At 43.8% G+C, this 22,389-nt stretch overlaps 1 protein-coding gene across 3 annotated transcripts in view; it reads right to left on the bottom strand.

Annotated features, from left to right (window-relative positions):
* The window catches only part of LOC110506127 (protein unc-13 homolog C), a 223,531-nt gene that overhangs the window by 129,763 nt on the left and 71,379 nt on the right, over positions 1-22,389 (bottom strand). For all 3 annotated transcript variants that reach the window (XM_036964589.1, XM_036964590.1, XM_036964591.1), the window contains exons 11-17: positions 19,314-19,483; positions 18,169-18,284; positions 17,874-18,037; positions 13,225-13,378; positions 12,733-12,801; positions 4,442-4,531; positions 1,412-1,540 (exon numbers count right to left, since the gene is read on the bottom strand). In XM_036964589.1, the coding sequence (XP_036820484.1) occupies positions 1,412-1,540; positions 4,442-4,531; positions 12,733-12,801; positions 13,225-13,378; positions 17,874-18,037; positions 18,169-18,284; positions 19,314-19,483 (892 nt within the window). The remainder of the gene's footprint in view (positions 1-1,411; positions 1,541-4,441; positions 4,532-12,732; positions 12,802-13,224; positions 13,379-17,873; positions 18,038-18,168; positions 18,285-19,313; positions 19,484-22,389) is intronic.

The following is a 22,389-nucleotide window of genomic DNA, read 5'->3' as shown; positions in this document are numbered from 1 at the left end:
GACAAAAAAACAAAAATCCAGAAAATCACATTGTATGATTTTTAAGTAATTAAGTTGCATTTTATTGCATGACATAAGTATTTGATACATCAGAAAAGCAGAACTTAATATTTGGTACAGAAACCTTTGTTTGCAATTACAGAGATCATACGTTTCGTTTCCTGTAGTTCTTGACCAGGTTTGCACACACTGCAGCAGGGATTTTGGCCCACTCCTACATACAGACCTTCTCCAGATCCTTCAGGTTTCGGTGCTGTCGCTGGGCAATACGGACTTTCAGCTCCCTCCAAAGATTTTCTATTGGGTTCAGGTCTGGAGACTGGCGAGGCCACTCCAGGACCTTGAGATGCTTCTTACGGAGTCACTCCTTAGTTGCCCTGACTGTGTGTTTTGGGTCGCTGTCATGCTGGAAGACCCAGCCACGACCCATCTTCAATGCTCTTACTGAGGGAAGGAGGTTGTTGGCCAAGATCTCGCGATACATGGCCCTATCCATCCTCCCCTTATTACGGTGCAGAAAAGCATCCCCAAAGAATGATGTTTCCACCTCCATGCTTCACGGTTGGGATGGTGTTCTTGGGGTTGTACTCATCCTTCTTCCTCCAAACACGGCGAGTGGAGTTTAGACCAAAAAAGCTCTATTTTTGTCTCATCAGATCACATGACCTTCTCCCATTCCTCCTCTTGATCATCCAGATGGTCATTGGCAAACTTCAGACGGGCCTGGACATGTGCTGACTTGAGCAGGGGGACCTTGCGTGCGCTGAAGGATTTTAATCCATGACGGCGTAGTGTGTTACTAATGGTTTTCTTTGAGACTGTGGTCCCAGCTCTCTTCAGGTCATTGACCAGGTCCTGCCGTGTTGATGATCAAACACTTATGTCATGCGATAAAATGCAAATTAATTACTTAAAAATCATACAATGAGATTTTATGGATTTCTGTTTTAGATTCCGTCTCTCACAGTTGAAGTGTACCTATGATAAAAAAAATACAGACCTCTACATGCTTTGTAAGTAGGAAAACCTGCAAAATCGTCAGTGTATCAAATAGTTGTTCTCCCCACTGTAGGTCTGATATAGGGTTTAATATAGGACTGATGTAGGGTTTAATATAGGAGTGATATAGGGTTTAATATAGGGTGATATAGGGATTAACATAGGGGTGATATAGGATTTAATATAGGACTGATGTAGGGTTTAATATAGGGTGATATAGGGTTTAATATAGGGGTGATATAGGGATTAAAATAGGCGTGGTAAAGGGTTTAATATAGGGCTGATATAGGGTTTAATATACGACTGATGTAGTGTTTAATATAGGGTGATATAGGGTTTAATATAGGGTGATATAGGGTTTAATATAGGGTGATATAGGGATTAATATAGGGGGATATAGTGTCTGTATTACCTGGTCTAGTAGCTGGTTGTAGAGTTCATGACAGTTGTCAAATATGTATTTGTATGTTGAGTCCAGACAGGCTCTGACACAGTCCTTCACCACCATACTGGCTCTGGGAGGACTCTGTAGCTCCTGTACCTGTAATACAGATAGGAACAAAGTCAAAACACACACACACACACACACTTTAAAGTTGCACCTTTAGAATGGTGAATAATAAATCTTCAAAAAATTGAAATAGACCTCTATCCGTGATTCTTTGAAACCTACTGTATACTGTCTGTGTGTTCAGGAGAACTTGTGTGCGTGTGTGTGTGATTCAGAGGGGTTGGGTTACACACTTTGGTTGAACACACTTCGGCTGAATGCATTCAGTTGTGCAATTGACTAGGTATCCCCTTTCCCTTTCCCTTAATGTGCAGGGTGGCTGGAAGTGGGAGTGAAAGCGTCTGTAACATAAAGTGACAATTCTCATTCCTCCCCCCAAATCATCTCCCCTTCAGCTGCCATCTTAGTTACGCCTGGCCGCTCCATTCTGTGTACATCCGCCCCACACCACAACACAGCCTTCCTGAGTGGGAGTGGGAGTCCACCGGTGTCTTTGTGTGTGTGTTTGTGTGCGTGTCGACTGTTTTTTTTGTGTGTGTGGGTGCATGCATGTGTTTGTGCCTGTGTGTATGAAACACAGCAATGGGCTGTTTTTAAACCTAGATAAATCAGCGTGCAGGCTGGGAACTGGGGGAGAGGATTACAGGGCAGGGATTGCAGAGAGGGTGGTTAAAATGCTTCTCTCACTCACACACACACACACACACACACACACACACACACACACACACACACACACACACACACGCGTGTCACTTAGAGAATCAACAGAGTGTGTAACATCAGGAATCAGTATGGATAATTGTCACTAGTATGGAGGAACATAAGTCAGTCTATATGACTCATTGGGGCCTTCAGACAGACATATCTTATAGCATATTTGCTGCTGCTCCCTGCTCAGATGGATCTACAGAAAGAATAGAATAATCAGTGTTTCTGCTTAGTGTGTTAGGGTGAGTGTGTGTATACATATATATGTATATATATACTGTATATATATATATATATATATATGTGTGTGTGTGTGTGTGTGTGTGTGTGTGTGTGTGTGTGTGTGTGTGTGTGTGTGTGTGTGTATACAGTTGAAGTCGAAAGTTTACATACACCTCAGCCAAATACATTTCATCTCAGTTTTGCACAATTCCTGACATTTAATCCTAGTAAAAATTCCCTGTCTTAGGTCAGTTAGGGTCACCACTTTATTTTAAGAATGTGAAATATCAGAATAATAGTAGAGAGAATGATTTATTTCAGCTTTTATTTCTTTCATCACATTCCCAGTTGGTCAGAAGTTTAAATACACTCAATTAGTATTTGGTAGCATTGCCTTAAAATTGTTTTACTTGGGTCAAACGTTTCAGGTAGCCTGTGTGAATTTTGGCCCATTCCTCCTGACAGAGCTGGTGTAAATGAGTCAGGTTTGTAGGCCTCCTTGCTCGTACACTCTTTTTCAGGTCTGCCCACAAATTTTCTATGGGATTGAGGTCAGGGCTTTGTGACGGCCACTCCATTACCTTTAACTTTGGAAGTATGCTTGGGGTCATTGTCCATTTGGAAGACCCATTTGCAACCAAGCTTTAACTGATGTCTTGAGATGTTGCTTCAATATATCCACATAATTTTACTTCCTCATGAAGCCATCTATTTTGTGAAGTGCACCAGTCCCTCCTGCAGCAAAGCAACCCCACAACATGATGCTGCCACCCCTGTGCTTCGAGGTTGGGATGGTGTTCTTCGGCTTGCAAGCATCCCCATTTTTCCTCCAAACATAACAATGGTCATTATGGCCAAAGTTCTATTTTTGTTTCATCAGACCAGGGGACATTCGACCAAAAAGTACGATCTTTGTCCCCATGTGCAGTGGCTTTTATGGCGTTTTTCTGAGCAGTGGCTTCTTCCTTGCTGATTGGCCTTTCAGGTTATATCGATATAGAACTCGTTTTACTGTGGATATAGATACTTTTGTACCTGTTTCCTCCAGCATCTTCAGAAGGTCCTTTGCTGTTGTTCTTGGATTGATTTGCACTTTTCACACCAAAGTACGTTCATCTCTAGGAGACAGAACGCTTCTCCTTCCTGAGCGGTGTGACAGCTGCGTGGTCCCATGGTGTTTATACTTGCGTGCTATTGTTTGTACAGATGAGCGTGGTCCTTTGGTGTTTATACTTGCATACTATTGTTTGTACAGATGAACGTGGTACTTTCAGGCATTTGGAAATTGCTCCTAAGGATGAACCAGACTTGAGGAGGTCAACAATTATTTTTCTGAGGTCTTGGCTGATTTCTTTTGATTTTCCCATGATGTCAAGCAAAGAGGCACTGAGTTTGAAGGTAGGCCTTGAAATACATCCACAGGTACACCTCCAATTCACTAAAATTATGTAAATTAGCCTATCAGAAGCTTCTAAAGCCATGACATAATTTTCTGGAATTTTCCAAGCTGTTTAAAGGCACAGTCAACTTAATGTATGTAAACTTCTGACCCACTGGAATTGTGATACAGTGAATTACAAGTGAAATAATCTGTCTGTAAACAATTGTTGTGAAAATGTATTGTGTCATGCACAAAGTAGATGTCCTAACCGATTTGCCAAAACTATAGTTTGTTAACAAGAAATTTGTGGAGTGGTTGAAAAATGAGTTTAATTGACTCCAACCTAAGTGTATGTAAACTTCTGACTTCAACTGTATGTATGTATGTATACATACATACATACATACATACATACATAATCCATAATCAGTATTGACTATCACTGTAAAGCTAAGCAGTAAATGTACCAATATGCTACTTCATTGATAGGCAAATAAACTGTGAGTGTCATACACACACACAAACACACACACACACACACACACACACACACACACATACACACACACACACACACACACACACACACACACACACACACACACACACGTACATACCTTCATCCTGAAGAAGGTGATGCTGGTGAGAAGGTCCACAGTAGACTTCAGGTCCTGGAGACGCTCTGGGTTACCAGCTGGGAAATTATCCTGCAGGAGAAAATAATGAAGAGATTGGTTCTCTCTCTACCGCTCCCTTCTCATTCTCCATCTCTCTACAGCTAAGGCTCTATTCAATCTGTATCACTGAAGTTACAGTTTTTTACAATCACTTTGGCACTAATTTCAGAACCTTGTGGTCATTGTTCAAAACTCAAAACGGTCATAGGTCAGGCCATCAGCTCTACAGACCTGATTTAGCTCATCAAGGAAGGTTACATTCGAAGAGCGGATCATGTGGCTGCCTGCAACTCAATATATAGAGTATATAGAGTAGAGAGCTTTAGATGTTGTTCGACCAAACATTAGAACAGGCATGAAGAGTAATCTAAGCTACTAAGCAACTTTGACTGTGGTATGATTGTTGATGCTACACATGGTGATTCCAGCACCTCAGAAACAGCTGTCCTCCTGGGATTTTTACGCACTGCAGTCTCTAGAGTTTACAGAGAATGGTGCGATAAACAAAACACATTCAGTGAGCGACATTTCTGTGGGCAAAAACACCTTGTTAATGAGAGAGGTCAGAGGAGAATGTCCAGACTCATTCAAGCTAACAGAAAGGCAAAAAATGCTCAAATAACAGCTGTTTAAAACAGTGGTGTGAAGAATGGCATCTCTTAATGTACAACACCGTGAATAATTCAGGCTGTTGTGGAGGCAGGGGGGTCCTACCCAGTACTAGAAAGGTGTACCTAATAAAGTGTCCGAGTGTACAGTAATGTAAAATCTGAAAACATGGTCTGGAAAAGTGGTACATGGGACCATAGAAACAGTGTCTGATAAAGAATGATGATGAAATATTAAATCCATAGATAATGTAGTCCAATTGGTTCATGTTCCACGGTAATTGGTGTCAATGGATCTCGTTATCCTGAAACTTTCATGATCTAAACATGGAATATTGTTTGTCAGTTTCCATAAAACTATGCATTAAGAGTAATGCAACAGTCACTTATCATTTTGAGCAGTTGTATCAATTGATAGTTAGATCATTGTAATGAAATGAATAGACAGTCATCTCAGATGTAATGTGTGAATTGCATTTTGAAATGGTAATACTTTGATGTTAAGTTGTGTCATTTTGAACAGGTGATTTTACTTTTGTGAGTTTTGTGTCTAGAGTTTTGAAAAATGACATCAAGGTTCCGAAATTAGTGCCAAAGTGATTGTAAAAAACTAAGTGTTACAGCATGATTGAAATTGGAAGGCAATGCTCTCGCGTTAACAGAGACTGTACTAAACGCTGCATGTCGGCTCAATGGGGAATCACCTTTACATTTCTATCACGCATCCTGGAACGCTTCGTCCATGCAGACTGAATAGAGCTCTTCATTTGTAATGCGCTTTTCATCTAAAAACAACCCCAAAGTGCTACAGTGTGTGTATTAGGATAATGAAACAAGGGTCATAGACAACAAGAAATAGCTATAAAAATCAGTTATTAACTAACTAACTAACACTACCCAACAGATTCACAAAGGGAAGCAGCAGCCAGTGGCAGTCTATTCCCCTCCTGGAAACATACAGCATTATAACTAGGTAGTGTACGGCCCTCAAGGTGGGATCAGGTGCTGAAGGCCACTCGTCTCACAACGCTGTATCCCACGCAGGCTCATAATTCATTCACACATTGATATTGATGATGGGACACATCTAGCCATCATCACTAAACGAGTTTGATGTCTGGTCTTTTAGTGTTAAAGCCCCATGGCCCTGTGTGATGGAAACTTCCCATTCATGCTCAGAGCAGCGTGACAGGAGTGCTTTCAACACACACGTGCACCCTGATAGGCTGAGAAAAGGTGCTTGGTGAACTATACATTACTGCCCCCCACCCTCCCTCCTCTTTACCACAGACTGGCGCGCACACACACACACACACACACACACACACACACACACACACACACACACACACACACACACACACACACACACACACACACACACACACACACACACACACACACACACACACACACACACACACACACACACACACACACACACACACACACACACACACACACACACACACACACACCTCCCAAGTAACTTTGAGACCAAACCTAATGAACTATAACCCTAACCATTAGACCAATAACTGAGATTGTTACTCAGTGTTTGACAGAGTCTAAAACGGGCCTGATAACTGTGTGCTCTGATCTGAGGAGGAACTGTTCTGATTTTTGTCTGCTCGGGGCTCAATGGGTTTTGCTGTACTGCCAGTGAGGGTTTAGAGTAGGCTGGTGAGGAAATGTCAGTGGATTCTTTACTGAGTCCGTTACATAAAGTCAACATGAACTCAAAATGAACAGAAGGGCCACATCCCAAAAAGCACCCTATTCCCTATTGGGTGGACTACTTTAGACCAGGACCCATAAGGCTCTCATCAAAAGTAGTGCACTACATAGGGAATATGGTGCAATTTGGGACGCACACAAACTCTCTGTCAATCACAAAAGTAACCCAGAATGATCATGGACTCAAAGACTGTGTATGAAGGATCAATTCCGCTCAGTCGAGAATCACCGACAAAACTCATTCACTAAACCATCATTCAACTGTGTATTGTGTTTGCAGCTTTATTGTCCTTACTAAGAACAACCTCTTACATACCCACCCTAAACTAATATAAAATATCCATACTCTAAAAAGACATCCCATATACAGTACCTCAACATCTACCCTAAACAGACATCTTATATACCTCAACGTCTACTATGAAACAACATCCTACCTAAACAGACATCCTATATCCCTCAGTATCTACCATAAACCATCACCATAGAAACCTAAACAGACATCCTATATCCCTCAGTATCTACCATAAACCATCACCATAGAAACCTAAACAGACATCCTATATCCCTCAGTATCTACCATAAACCATCACCATAGAAACGTAAATGAGCATTCCAGATTCCTCAGTATCTACCATAAACCATCACCATAGAAACCTAAACAGACATCCTATATCCCTCAGTATCTACCATAAACCATCACCATAGAAACCTAAACAGACATCCTACATCCCTCAGTATCTACCATAAACCATCACCATAGAAACGTAAATGATCATTCCAGATCCCTCAGCCTCTACCATGTGTCACGTTGGTATGAAGATATTTGGGAGACAGGCGCAGGAATGCATAATAGGGTTTTTTATTTTACCCAAATTACGGCGTGCCATGTAAAGGCACAGGGGCGAAGACCAAACAAACACTATACAAAAACACAGGGTTGAAACCCAAACAAAAGAGCGAGGAGTACCTCAAATAAATAACACACGCGCATAATGATTAACACACGGGACAAGACCCGTAATCATCTGCGCAATCCATAATGGCACAAAAGCCAAAGCATACAGCACAGGTACTCACACGCACTAACGGACATAGTAACAATAATGGAACCCCCAATGGAAACCAAAGGGGACACTTATACAAGTGCTAATCAGTGGGAATAGGGAACAGGTGTCCGTAATGAAAGTTCCAGAGGGATCCGTGACAGTCCCCCCCCCCCCCCCCCCCCGATGCACCAGCAGCGCAACGACTCCGGACCTCGAGGAAGGTCACAGGAACGCAGTGCGGGTAGATCAGGACCCAATGCAGCTGCCAAAGTTGGACCCGGAAGTTGTGGCGGCGGCGGACGGATCAGTAGCAGTGGCGTCAGATGGACCAGTCGCAGCATCATAGGAGGGGCCATTCCTGCTGTCTCCCTTAATGGTCCATTATTCTGTCACGTTGGTATGAAGAGATTCGGGAGACAGACGCAGGAATGCATAATAGGGTTTTTTATTGTACACAAATTACGCCGTGCAAAGGCACAGGGGCGAAGACCAAATCAAAATCCTATATCCCTCAGTTCACCCTAAATATTCATATGCCTGAACGTCTACTCCAAATACACAACCTATATCCCTCAATGTCTACTTCAACATGTAGCCTAAATAGACATCCTAGAAGTAGTGAATGGTAATGTGTCACCATTACATGTATTTCATTCCAGCCATTCCAATGAGCCCCTCCTCCGACTTAAAGTGTCCACTGTCTGAAACAACACTCTGTATCCCTGAGCACATGCTGTGAATCACTGACAGCAGAGCCGACAGGGGACATCACAGAGGGACAAATCAGCTGTTACACTGTGTCGCTGCACATTCTGACTCCCCTGACGAATACGTTTAAAAAGAGTAGGCGATACTCTCTCTTCAGAGAAAAGCAAACTCAATCTGCTTCAGAATATCATTACAGAGAAATCCATACGCCGAGCGAGCGGAGAGACTGACTGGCCTGATCTGAATCTCATTACTGTACGACGACAAGGGGTGTGTGTGTGTGTGTGTGTCTGTGAATTGATGTGGGAGCGGCAGCAGTCAGAAACAATGTGACATTTCCTGACTGCTTTCAATCAGTGTGAATAACACGACTCCAGCAATCTGAAAAGACAAGCACAGTGAAAAACCTGCCCCGCTCTCTGTCTTTACCTCTATAATCACACAGTGAAAACCTGCCCATCTCTCTGTCTTTACCTCTATAATCACACAGTGAAAAACCTGCCCCGCTCTCTGTCTTTACCTCTATAATCACACAGTGAAAACCTGCCCATCTCTCTGTCTTTACCTCTATAATCACACAGTGAAAAACCTGCCCCGCTCTCTGTCTTTACCTCTATAAACACACAGTGAAAAACCTGCCCGCTCTCTGTCTTTGCCTCTATAATCACACAGTGAAAAACCTGACCCGCTCTCTGTCTTTACCTCTATAATCACACAGTGAAAAACCTGCCCCGCTCTCTGTCTTTACCTCTATAATCACACAGTGAAAAACCTGCCCATCTCTCTGTCTTTACCTCTATAATCACACAGTGAAAAATCTGCCCATCTCTCTGTCTTTACCTCTATAATCACACAGTGAAAAACCTGCCCCGCTCTCTGTCTTTACCTCTATAATCACACAGTGAAAAACCTGCCCATCTCTCTGTCTTTACCTCTATAATCACACAGTGAAAAATCTGCCCCGCTCTCTGTCTTTACCTCTATAATCACACAGTGAAAAACCTGCCCCGCTCTCTGTCTTTACCTCTATAATCACACAGTGAAAACCTGCCCATCTCTCTGTCTTTACCTCTATAATCACACAGTGAAAAACCTGCGCCGCTCTCTGTCTTTACCTCTATAATCACACAGTGAAAAACCTGCCCGCTCTCTGTCTTTACCTCTATAATCACACAGTGAAAAACCTGCCCCGCTCTCTGTCTTTACCTCTATAATCACACAGTGACAAACCTGCCCCGCTCTCTGTCTTTACCTCTATAATCACACAGTGAAAAACCTGCCCCGCTCTCTGTCTTTGCCTCTATAATCACACAGTGAAAAACCTGCCCCGCTCTCTGTCTTTACCTCTATAATCACACAGTGAAAAACCTGCCCCGCTCTCTGTCTTTACCTCTATAATCACACAGTGAAAAACCTGCCCCGCTCTCTGTCTTTACCTCTATACTCACACAGTGAAAAACCTGCCCCGCTCTCTGTCTTTACCTCTATAATCACACAGTGAAAAACCTGCCCCGCTCTCTGTCTTTACCTCTATAATCACACAGTGAAAAACCTGCCCCGCTCTCTGTCTTTACCTCTATAATCACACAGTGAAAAACCTGCCCAACTCTCTGTCTTTACCTCTATAATCACACAGTGAAAACCTGCCCCGCTCTCTGTCTTTACCTCTATAATCACACAGTGAAAAACCTGCCCCGCTCTCTGTCTTTGCCTCTATAATCACACAGTGAAAAACCTGCCCATCTCTCTGTCTTTACCTCTATAATCACACAGTGAAAAACCTGCCCCGCTCTCTGTCTTTACCTCTATAATCACACAGTGAAAAACCTGCCCCGCTCTCTGTCTTTACCTCTATAATCACACAGTGAAAACCTGCCCATCTCTCTGTCTTTACCTCTATAATCACACAGTGAAAAACCTGCCCCGCTCTCTGTCTTTACCTCTATAATCACACAGTGAAAAACCTGCCCCGCTCTCTGTCTTTACCTCTATAATCACACAGTGAAAAACCTGCCCATCTCTCTGTCTTTACCTCTATAATCACACAGTGAAAAATCTGCCCATCTCTCTGTCTTTACCTCTATAATCACACAGTGAAAAACCTGCCCCGCTCTCTGTCTTTACCTCTATAATCACACAGTGAAAAACCTGCCCCGCTCTCTGTCTTTACCTCTATAATCACACAGTGACAAACCTGCCCCGCTCTCTGTCTTTACCTCTATAATCACACAGTGAAAAACCTGCCCCGCTCTCTGTCTTTACCTCTATAATCACACAGTGAAAAACCTGCCCCGCTCTCTGTCTTTACCTCTATAATCACACAGTGAAAAACCTGCCCCGCTCTCTGTCTTTACCTCTATAATCACACAGTGAAAAACCTGCCCCGCTCTCTGTCTTTACCTCTATAATCACACAGTGAAAAACCTGCCCAACTCTCTGTCTTTACCTCTATAATCACACAGTGAAAACCTGCCCCGCTCTCTGTCTTTACCTCTATAATCACACAGTGAAAAACCTGCCCCGCTCTCTGTCTTTGCCTCTATAATCACACAGTGAAAAACCTGCCCATCTCTCTGTCTTTACCTCTATAAACACACAGTGAAAAACCTGCCCCGCTCTCTGTCTTTACCTCTATAATCACACAGTGACAAACCTGCCCCGCTCTCTGTCTTTACCTCTATAATCACACAATGAAAAACCTGCCCCGCTCTCTGTCTTTGCCTCTATAATCACACAGTGAAAAACCTGCCCCGCTCTCTGTCTTTACCTCTATAATCACACAGTGAAAAACCTGCCCCGCTCTCTGTCTTTACCTCTATAATCACACAGTGAAAAACCTGCCCCGCTCTCTGTCTTTACCTCTATAATCACACAGTGAAAAACCTGCCCCGCTCTCTGTCTTTACCTCTATAATCACACAGTGAAAAACCTGCCCCGCTCTCTGTCTTTACCTCTATAATCACACAGTGAAAAACCTGCCCCGCTCTCTGTCTTTACCTCTATAATCACACAGTGAAAAACCTGCCCAACTCTCTGTCTTTACCTCTATAATCACACAGTGAAAACCTGCCCCGCTCTCTGTCTTTACCTCTATAATCACACAGTGAAAACCTGCCCATCTCTCTGTCTTTACCTCTATAATCACACAGTGAAAAACCTGCCCAGCTCTCTGTCTTTACCTCTATAATCACACAGTGAAAACCTGCCCATCTCTCTGTCTTTACCTCTAGAATCACACAGTGAAAAACCTGCCCATCTCTCTGTCTTTACCTCTATAATCACACAGTGAAAAACCTGCCCCGCTCTCTGTCTTTGCCTCTATAATCACACATTGCAGTAGAATTGAATGGTAGACACACACACAGAAACTAACAGAAACACACAGAAACACAGAAACATAGTGGACAAGTCTAGTGGACAGGACTAGTGGACAGGACTAGTGGACAGGACTAGTGGTCAAGTCTAGTGGACAGGACTAGTGGATAGGACTAGTGGACAGGACTAGTTGACAGGACTAGTGAACAGGACTAGTGGACCGGTCTAGTGGACAAGTCTAGTGGACAGGACTAGTGGACAGGACTAGTGGACAGGACTAGTGGACAAGTCTAGTGGACAAGTCTAGTGGACAGGACTAGTGGACAGGACTAGTGGACAGGACTAGTGGACAAGTCTAGTGGACAGGACTAGTGGACAAGTCTAGTGAACAGGACTAGTGGACAAGTCTAGTGGACAGGACTAGTGGACAGGACTAGTGAACAGGACTAGTGGACAGGACTAGTGAACAGGATTAGTGGACAGGACTAGTGGACAGGACTAGTGAACAGGACTAGTGAACAGGATTAGTGGACAGGACTAGTGAACAGGACTAGTGAACAAGACTCCTGGAGATAGAAATCATTACAACCGTTCATCTCCAGGTATAACCCCTGGACAGATAATCCTATTATACATAGACACCCGCTGTTTTACAACACTCTACAATACATACACACACACACACACACACACACACACACACACACACACACACACACACACACACACACACACGCACACGCACACGCACATGCACGCGCGCGCACACGCACGCACGCACGCACGCACGCACACACGCACGCAGAGTACAAACCCGGTACTTGGACAGATCAATCCTCAGAGAGTTGTGCAGCTGATCTAGAAGTTTGACAAATTTCTCTCTCTGTGAGAAAAACAGATATATAGATTTTTCCGTTAGTAAAGCAATCACACTGTCAGTTCAACTTAACTTTTTTTTTTTAAATGGGGGTATTTGAAAGGGTGGAATATATTGTGTAGACATGGAAACAAAAAACATAACAGTACTGATCAATATTCATGATTTCAGTCAGATGTTTTCAAATGCCCATAAACAGTAGCTGAGAAGTGTGTGTAGGTGAGTCTGTGTGTGTGTGTGTAGCTGAGTGCGTGAGTGTGTGTAGCTGTGTGTGTGTGTGTGTGTGTGTGAGTATGTGTAGCTGAGTGTGTGTGTGTGTGTGTGTGTGTGTGTGTGTGTGTGTGTGTGTGTGTGTGTGTGTGTGTGTGTAGCTGAGTATGTGTAGCTGAGTGTTTGTGTGTGCGCGTGCGCGTGCGTGTGTGTTCTCACCCCAAAGTTGGATGCAGCGAAGCGGTCGGAGGCAGAGATGTTGGTTGAGACGGTGGTGGTGTGGGCAAAGTAGGCGTTGATGTTGGCTAGCAGGTTACTCATCACCGCTGGGACCCCCGGACACATGTACTTAGAGGACAGACAGGAGAAATGCCTGGGGGAGAGAGGTGAGGGGAGGGAGGACGGGACAGAGAGTGGAAGTGAGGCAGAGAGAGAGAGAGGAAGGGAAAGAGAAGGGGAGAGAGGTGAGGGGAGGGAGGACGGGACAGAGAGTGGAAGTGAGGAAGAGGGAGAGGAAGGGAAAGAGAAGGGGAGAAAGGTGAGGGGAGGGAGGACGGGACAGAAGAGAGGGGGAGAGAGGTGAGGGGAGGGAGGACGGGACAGAGTAGAAGTGAGGCAGAGAGAGAGGAAGGGAAAGAGAGGGGGAGAGAGGTGAGGGGAGGGAGGACGGGACAGAGAGTGGAAGCGAGGCAGAGAGAGAGGAAGGGAAAGAGAGGGGGAGAGAGGGAGGGAAGGAGAGAGAGGGGTGCGTGGGGAGAAAGGGAGAGAGAGAGAAAGATATTAAAATACCAAAACACAGAGAGAGAGAGAGAGAGAGAGAGAGAGAGAGAGAGAGAGAGAGAGAGAGAGAGAGAGAGAGAGAGAGAGAGAGAGAGAGAGAGAGAGAGAGAGAGAGAGAGAGAGAGAGAGAGAGAGAGAGAGAGAGAGAGAGAGAGAGAGAGAGAGAGAGAGAGAGAGAGAGAGAGAGAGAGAGAGAGAGAGAGAGAGAGAGAGAGAGAGAGAGAGAGAGAGAGAGAATACAGAGGCAGACTGTGCTCATTCACATTCTGCAAGTTGTAATGTCATGTGATTCCCAGCAGAGTGTAGCCAGCTAGAAGGTCAATAACAGGAAGATTAGAAAACCCCCCCACACACACACACATGCACGCATGCACACAAAGTTCTGATGGCCAAGGTGTCACCGCTCTGTGTCTCAAACAAATTGGCTGCTATTCACTGTAACACTCCAATACCATATTCACTGCAACACTCCAATACCATGTTCACTGTAACACTCCAATACCATGTTCACTGTAACACTCCAACACCATGTTCACTGTAAAACTCCAATACCATGTTCACTGTAACACTCCAATACCATGTTCACTGTAACACTCCAACACCATGTTCACTGTAAAACTCCAATACCATGTTCACTGTAACACTCCAATACCATATTCACTGCAACACTCCAATACCATGTTCACTGTAACACTCCAACACCATGTTCACTGTAAAACTCCAATACCATGTTCACTGTAACACTCCAATACCATATTCACTGTAAAACTCCAATACCATGTTCACTGTAACACTCCAATACCATATTCACTGTAAAACTCCAATACCATGTTCACTGTAACACTCCAACACCATGTTCACTGTAAAACTCCAATACCATGTTCACTGTAACACTCCAATACCATGTTCACTGTAACACTCCAACACCATGTTCACTGTAAAACTCCAATACCATGTTCACTGTAACACTCCAACACCATGTTCACTGTAAAACTCCAATACCATATTCACTGTAACACTCCAACACCATGTTCACTGTAACACTCCAACACCATGTTCACTGTAACACTCCAACACCATGTTCACTGTAACACTCCAACACCATGTTCACTGTAACACTCCAATACCATGTTCACTGTAACACTCCAATACCATGTTCACTGTAAAACTCCAATACCATGTTCACTGTAAAACTCCAATACCATGTTCACTGTAAAACTCCAATACCATGTTCACTGTAACACTCCAACACCATGTTCACTGTAAAACTCCAATACCATGTTCACTGTAAAACTCCAACACCATGTTCACTGTAAAACTCCAATACCATGTTCACTGTAAAACTCCAATACCATGTTCACTGTAAAACTCCAATACCATGTTCACTGTAAAACTCCAATACCATGTTCACTGTAAAACTCCAATACCATGTTCACTGTAACACTCCAACACCATGTTCACTGTAAAACTCCAATACCATGTTCACTGTAACACTCCAACACCATGTTCACTGTAAAACTCCAACACCATGTTCACTGTAAAACTCCAACACCATGTTCACTGTAACACTCCAACACCATGTTCACTGTAAAACTCCAACACCATGTTCACTGTAACACTCCAATACCATGTTCACTGTAACACTCCAATACCATGTTCACTGTAACACTCCAACACCATGTTCACTGTAACACTCCAATACCATGTTCACTGTAAAACTCCAACACCATGTTCACTGTAAAACTCCAACACCATGTTCACTGTAAAACTCCAACACCATGTTCACTGTAACACTCCAACACCATGTTCACTGTAAAACTCCAATACCATGTTCACTGTAACACTCCAATACCATGTTCACTGTAAAACTCCAACACCATGTTCACTGTAAAACTCCAACACCATGTTCACTGTAAAACTCCAATACCATGTTCACTGTAAAACTCCAATACCATGTTCACTGTAACACTCCAATACCATGTTCACTGTAAAACTCCAATACCATGTTCACTGTAAAACTCCAATACCATGTTCACTGTAAAACTCCAATACCATGTTCACTGTAACACTCCAACACCATGTTCACTGTAAAACTCCAATACCATGTTCACTGTAAAACTCCAACACCATGTTCACTGTAAAACTCCAACACCATGTTCACTGTAAAACTCCAACACCATGTTCACTGTAAAACTCCAACACCATGTTCACTGTAACACTCCAACACCATGTTCACTGTAAAACTCCAACACCATGTTCACTGTAACACTCCAATACCATGTTCACTGTAACACTCCAATACCATGTTCACTGTAACACTCCAACACCATGTTCACTGTAACACTCCAATACCATGTTCACTGTAAAACTCCAACACCATGTTCACTGTAAAACTCCAACACCATGTTCACTGTAAAACTCCAACACCATGTTCACTGTAACACTCCAACACCATGTTCACTGTAAAACTCCAATACCATGTTCACTGTAACACTCCAATACCATGTTCACTGTAAAACTCCAACACCATGTTCACTGTAAAACTCCAACACCATGTTCACTGTAAAACTCCAATACCATGTTCACTGTAACACTCCAACACCATATTCACTGTAACACTCCAACACCATGTTCACTGTAAAACTCCAACACCATGTTCACTGTAAAACTCCAACACCATGTTCACTGTAAAACTCCAATACCATGTTCACTGTAACACTCCAACACCATGTTCACTGTAAAACTCCAATACCATGTTCACTGTAACACTCCAACACCATGTTCCAGGTTCATCTCTCTCTCTCTCTCTCTCTCTCTCTCTCTACCTCCCACTCTTTCTCTCTCCCCCCTCTCGCCCTCTCTTTATCTCTCTTTCCCACTCTCTCTCTTTCTCTCCTCTATCTCCCACTCCCTGCCCCCCTCTCTCTCCCTCCCTCTCTCTCTCCCTCCCTCTCTCTCTCCCTCCCTCTCTCCCTCCCTCCCTCTCTCTCTGAGCTGAATCCTTTAAACTAAACCTAAGTAGGTCATGGGAATAGTGAGAGAGAAGGAGAAGGCTGCCTCTTAACAGGTATCTATTCTGCTCTACAGTCAGGCATTGACTGTTCGTGTGTCCCAAATGGCACCCTATTCTCTTTATAGTGCACTACTTTTGACCAGGACCCATGGGGCTATTAGGGAATAGGGTGGTGTTTGGGACACGGCCTTTATATGAGATAGTTTAATACTGATACAAGGAAAGGTTAACTTGAGGTGCATTTCAAAGGTTTTCAAAAATGAGCAGCCCATTTATCTGGAAGGACAGTCATATCAATTATTTATTAAATAGCCTTTCAAAACACAGCGAGAGAGACAAAAAAATGGGGCGGGAGGGAGAGGGGGAGATGGTGAGGAGGGACACACACAACACAAACGCATACACACACACACACACACACCACACACACACCACACACACACACACACACAACACACACACACACACACACACACACACACACACACACACACACACACACACACACACACACACACACACACACACACACACACACACACACACACACAGACACCACACACACAGACACCACACACACACACACACACACACACACACACATACACACACACACACACACACACACACACACACACACACACAGACACCACACACACAGACACCACACACCACACACACACACACACACACACACACACACACACACACACCACACACACACACACACACACACAGATGCTCACATTGGGGAGCATAATTCATTACTGTGCTCTCAGCCTCCAGATTACCAAGAAGCACTTGCGGGAGGCAAGCATGGAGAGAGAGAACACTGAGAACCATGATGACTTCCTGTGAATTCCCATGGTGGCTTTAGAGCGGACAGCGCACACACACGCACACACACAGAGACAGGCAGCCTGCGCTGCGAAATTGAATCCATGGATTCTATAGTTTTAACACTGAGGACACAGAGGCATGCTTTCCTGTATTACATCAGCACAGCAGTAAGCCTTCAGAGAACCAAGTGGAGAGAAAAGAGGGAGGAAGAGAAAGAGAAAGAGAGCGTCCTTACGTCATGGCCTGGTAGATGGACTCTACTCCGTATCTCATGGCGAACTCATCCACTATCTCCTGGGACACGTCGTCATAGTAGACCTTCCACGCCTCCTCTCCTTTCACCTCTGGTATCTTCACCGCTCCACTGTTCTTTACCTCCGTCAGGTGGTGGAACAGGTTCTAAAGGAAGAGAGAAAGACAGGATGAAGAGAATAACATGAGAGAAGAGGAGTAGAGGGAGACAGTTCCTGGAACAGTTTCCATAGAGTGGAGAAATCCATCAGACCAGTTGGTGAGTATAGATGTCTTACCTCATGTAAACAGGTGTACTGGCCGTGGGGCGGAGCTACTTTCTCCTCTCCCTTCATCTCCACGTTGAGCTTCAATCTGATGGCTCCCGACACCATCGACTTATCAGTTCTCTTATCTAGAACACAGAACCAGATGCATCAGTTCTCTTATCTAGAACACAGAACCAGATGCATCAGTTCTCTTATCTAGAACACAGAACCAGACATATCAGTTCTCTTATCTAGAACACAGAACCAGATGCATCAGTTATTTTATCTAGAACACAGAACCAGACTTATCAGTTCTCTTATCTAGAACACAGAACCAGACTTATCAGTGTTCTTATCTAGAACACAGAACCAGACTTATCAGTTCTCTTATCTAGAACACAGAACCAGATGCATCAGTTATCTTATCTAGAACACAGAACCAGATGCATTAGTTCTCATATCTAAAACATAGAACCAGACTTATCAGTTCTCTTATCTAGAACACAGAACCAGATGCATCAGTCTTCTTATCTTAAACACAGAACCAGATGCATCAGTCCTCTTATCCAGAAAATGGTACCGGTCTTATCTAGAACATAAAAACAAACTTAACTAGAATATAGAAACAGTCTAATCTAGAACATGGAAGCAGTCGGATCTGGAACATATAATCATTATGATCTAGAACATAGAAACATTATTATCTAGAACATATAACCAGTCTAATATACAACATATAACCCGTTTTATAGAGAACATAGAACCAGTTTAATCTAGAACATAGAACCAGTCTTATCTAGAACATGGAAGCAGTATAATCTGGAACATAGAACCAGTATTCTCTATAACATGAAAGCAGTCTGATCTGGAACATATAATCATTATTATCTAGAACATAGAAATATGATTATCTAGAACATAGAACCAGTCTTATCTGGAACATATAAATATGATTCTCTAGAACATAGAACCAGTCTTATCTGGAAAATAGAACCAGTCTTATCTGGAACATAGAAATATGATTCTCTAGAACATGGAAGCAGTCTGATCGTGAATATATAATCATTATTATCTAGAACATAGAAATATGATTCTCTAGAACATAGAACCAGTCTTATTTAGAACATAGAACAAGTCTTATCTGGAACATGGAAGCAGAAGGATCTGGAACATACCCAGGTTGTACCACACATCCATCTCCCCGCTGAGCATGCGGACCTCGATGATGGTCTGACCCAGGAAGTCGTCCGACTCTCGTTTGAAGTGTTGTTTCATGCGAGACTTGATGTCATCATCCTCATCCCACACACGCACCTTGATCCTGTCTGTAGCGTTGTGACACTCACTGGACAGCAAGGCACCATGTGTAGAAAAACAGCACCAGTAAAGTGGGTTAGTTTAGGGCGATATTAAAAAAAGACAAGTCGCTATTATAATAAAAATACAACGATTATCAGAACACTTTGCTATTCTCATTCATTGCAGCTGCAGTGCTGGTTGTAGTGTGAATGGGTGGAGGGAGAACACACATATTATGGCTTATAAAAGCATAGACAGTGCTGAATAACAACTTAAACACGCTGTATTTGTTGAGTCTCTTTAGTCATAGTTTTAACAGTTTTGAATTCTCACAGTATCAACGTTTGTTTTTTTACAGTCTATGGCTCGAGGAAACTGTGCAGACACAGTGATCTGAACTATCTTATTGGCCAGCGGTAGGCCAGTAGGTGCACTTGATTTCCTCTCTGGACCTGCCGGGTAAGCGGAGTTCTACCGTCAGACACATGAAGAGGTTCAAAATGGGGACACTTTGCCTTCACGTCATTAGGGCTGCTGAATCAAGTGCATCTGACGCCACAAACACAAAAGGAATTGAAAAATGTGGAACGTAAGGCTTTATTGTTGTTGTTTTTACAGAAATGTTTGGTGATTGACTAGGAATGCCTTGGAGATCGACCAGTCAATTGTGATCGACAGTTTGGTATCCACTGGTTTAGGGTGTCCAAACCTCATGCCCCTATCATAATTTGTTCAAAAGTTATTGCCATTTTTACCCTTGTAGGATGGCCCAAATTAGGGTGACTAAATCAGAGAAAAAAAGCTGTAAAAATCTAGAAAATAGCCCTTGAAGGTGAAAAGCTGTGTGGCCCTCTTCCCTCCTCCCTTCTCCCATCCTCTCGAGAGCCGCTCAGCTGTTTTATCTACTGGCAGCAGCTCTGACCTAACTTGATATGACCTCACACTATCCTGGAGCACAAACAGACCTGGAGACTCAGTGTAGTCACGTCACAGTCATTTGTAATGGCTAGGGTTGGCATAGTGTGGGTGGCTGTTAGGTTAGGGTTGTCATTGGGGCTTCAAAGGCTTGGGAGTGGTCTGGAGTTGTCCTCTCTGCTAGATGTATGTGGGAAATGAAAGACCTGGAAGGAGGAGAGAGATGAGAATGAAAGAGAGTAGAGGAACAGAGAGGAGAGGGAGAGAAGTGTAAAGTAAAGTAGAGAAGAAGATGGGAGGGTAAAGGGAGATGAGAGGGGGGAGGGGCCAGGAGAGACGAGGAGAAGAGAGGAGAGGAGAAGAGAGAGGAGAGGAGAGGAGAGGAGAGGAGAGGAGAGGAGAGGGAGATGAGAGGGGGAGAGGCCAGGAGAGGAGAGGAGAGGAGAGGAGAGGAGAGGAGAGGAGAGGAGAGGAGAGGAGAGGAGAGGAGAGGAGAGGAGAGGAGAGGAGAGGGAGAAAAGAGAGGTGAGGGTGGAATGTCTGTCAGGTGGGATTGACATCATTCTGCCCCACCGGCTCTCTTTAGGAAACCCTGCTGTCCCTAGTGTTCCCCCACTCAAGGGTGTGTGTGTGTGTGTGTGTGTGTGTGTGTGTGTTTGTGTGTTAGTGGCACCCACAGATGGATGTCCCTGCCAGGCAGAGAGCTAAGATTCCAAGACCCTGTCACATGGCATGAGGATAACATCTTTTCTCTCTGTCTCTCTGTCTTGTTTTCTCTCTGTCTCTCTGTCTTGTTTTCTCGCTGTCTCTCTGTCTTGCTGTCTTGCTGTCTCTTTGTCTTGCTGTCTCTCTGTCTTGTTTTCTCCTGTCTCTCTGTCTCTCTGTCTAGTTTTCTCTCTTTGTCTCTGTCTCTCTTTCTCGTTCTCTCCCTCTCTGTCTCTGTATCTCACTCTCCATCTATCTCTCTCTCCCTCTTTCCATCTCCATTTTGTTTGCACAGGAGGCAAGAGTGACCAGTGTAACTCTATCTGCGTCACATTCTGTGGTTTCTCATTAATACTGTAGATACGGACGCACGCATACACGCGCACAAACACACACACACACACACACCCACACACACACACACACACACACACACACACACACACACACACACACACACACACACACACACACACAGTGCCTCCATCAGCAGACAGAGAACATGGTGGAAGGCAGCACTAACAAAGCCTCTTTGTCTCCTAGATATGTTCTATATACAGTGCCTTGCGAAAGTATTCGGCCCCCTTGAACTTTGCGACATTTTGCCACATTTCAGGCTTCAAACATAAAGATATAAAACTGTATTTTTTGTGAAGAATCAACAACAACTGGGACACAATCATGAAGTGGAACGACATTTATTGGATATTTCAAACTTTTTTAACAAATCAAAAACTGAAAAATTGGGCGTGCAAAATTATTCAGCCCCTTTACTAAAATTGATCCATAAAGCACTAAATAAACTTCAGTTAGTGCTAAATACGGCTGCTAGAATCCTGACTAGAACCAAAACATTTGATCATATTACTCCAGTGCTAGCCTCCCTACATTGGCTTCCTGTCAAGGCAAGGGCTGATTTCAAGGTTTTACTGCTAACCTACAAAACATTACATGGGCTTGCTCCTACCTATCTCTCTGATTTGGTCCTGCCGTACATACCTACATGTATGCTACGGTCACAAGACACAGGCCTCCTAATTGTCCCTAGAATTTCTAAGCAAACAGCTGGAGGCAGGGCTTTCTCCTATAGAGCTCCATTTTTATGGAATGGTCTGCCTACCCATGTGAGAGACGCAAACTTGGTCTCAACCTTTAAGTCTTTACTGAAGACTCATCTCTTCAGTGGGTCATATGATTGAGTGTAGTCTGGCCCAGGTGTGTGAAGGTGAACGGAAAGGCTCTGGAGCAACGAACCGCCCTTGCTGTCTCTGCCTGGCCGGTTCCCCTCTTTCCACTGGGATTCTCTGCCTCTAGCCCTATTACAGGGGCTGA

Source organism: Oncorhynchus mykiss, chromosome 26 (assembly GCF_013265735.2).
Source record: "Oncorhynchus mykiss isolate Arlee chromosome 26, USDA_OmykA_1.1, whole genome shotgun sequence".
NCBI lineage: Eukaryota > Metazoa > Chordata > Actinopteri > Salmoniformes > Salmonidae > Oncorhynchus > Oncorhynchus mykiss.
This window is presented reverse-complemented; position numbering and strand designations above follow the sequence as displayed.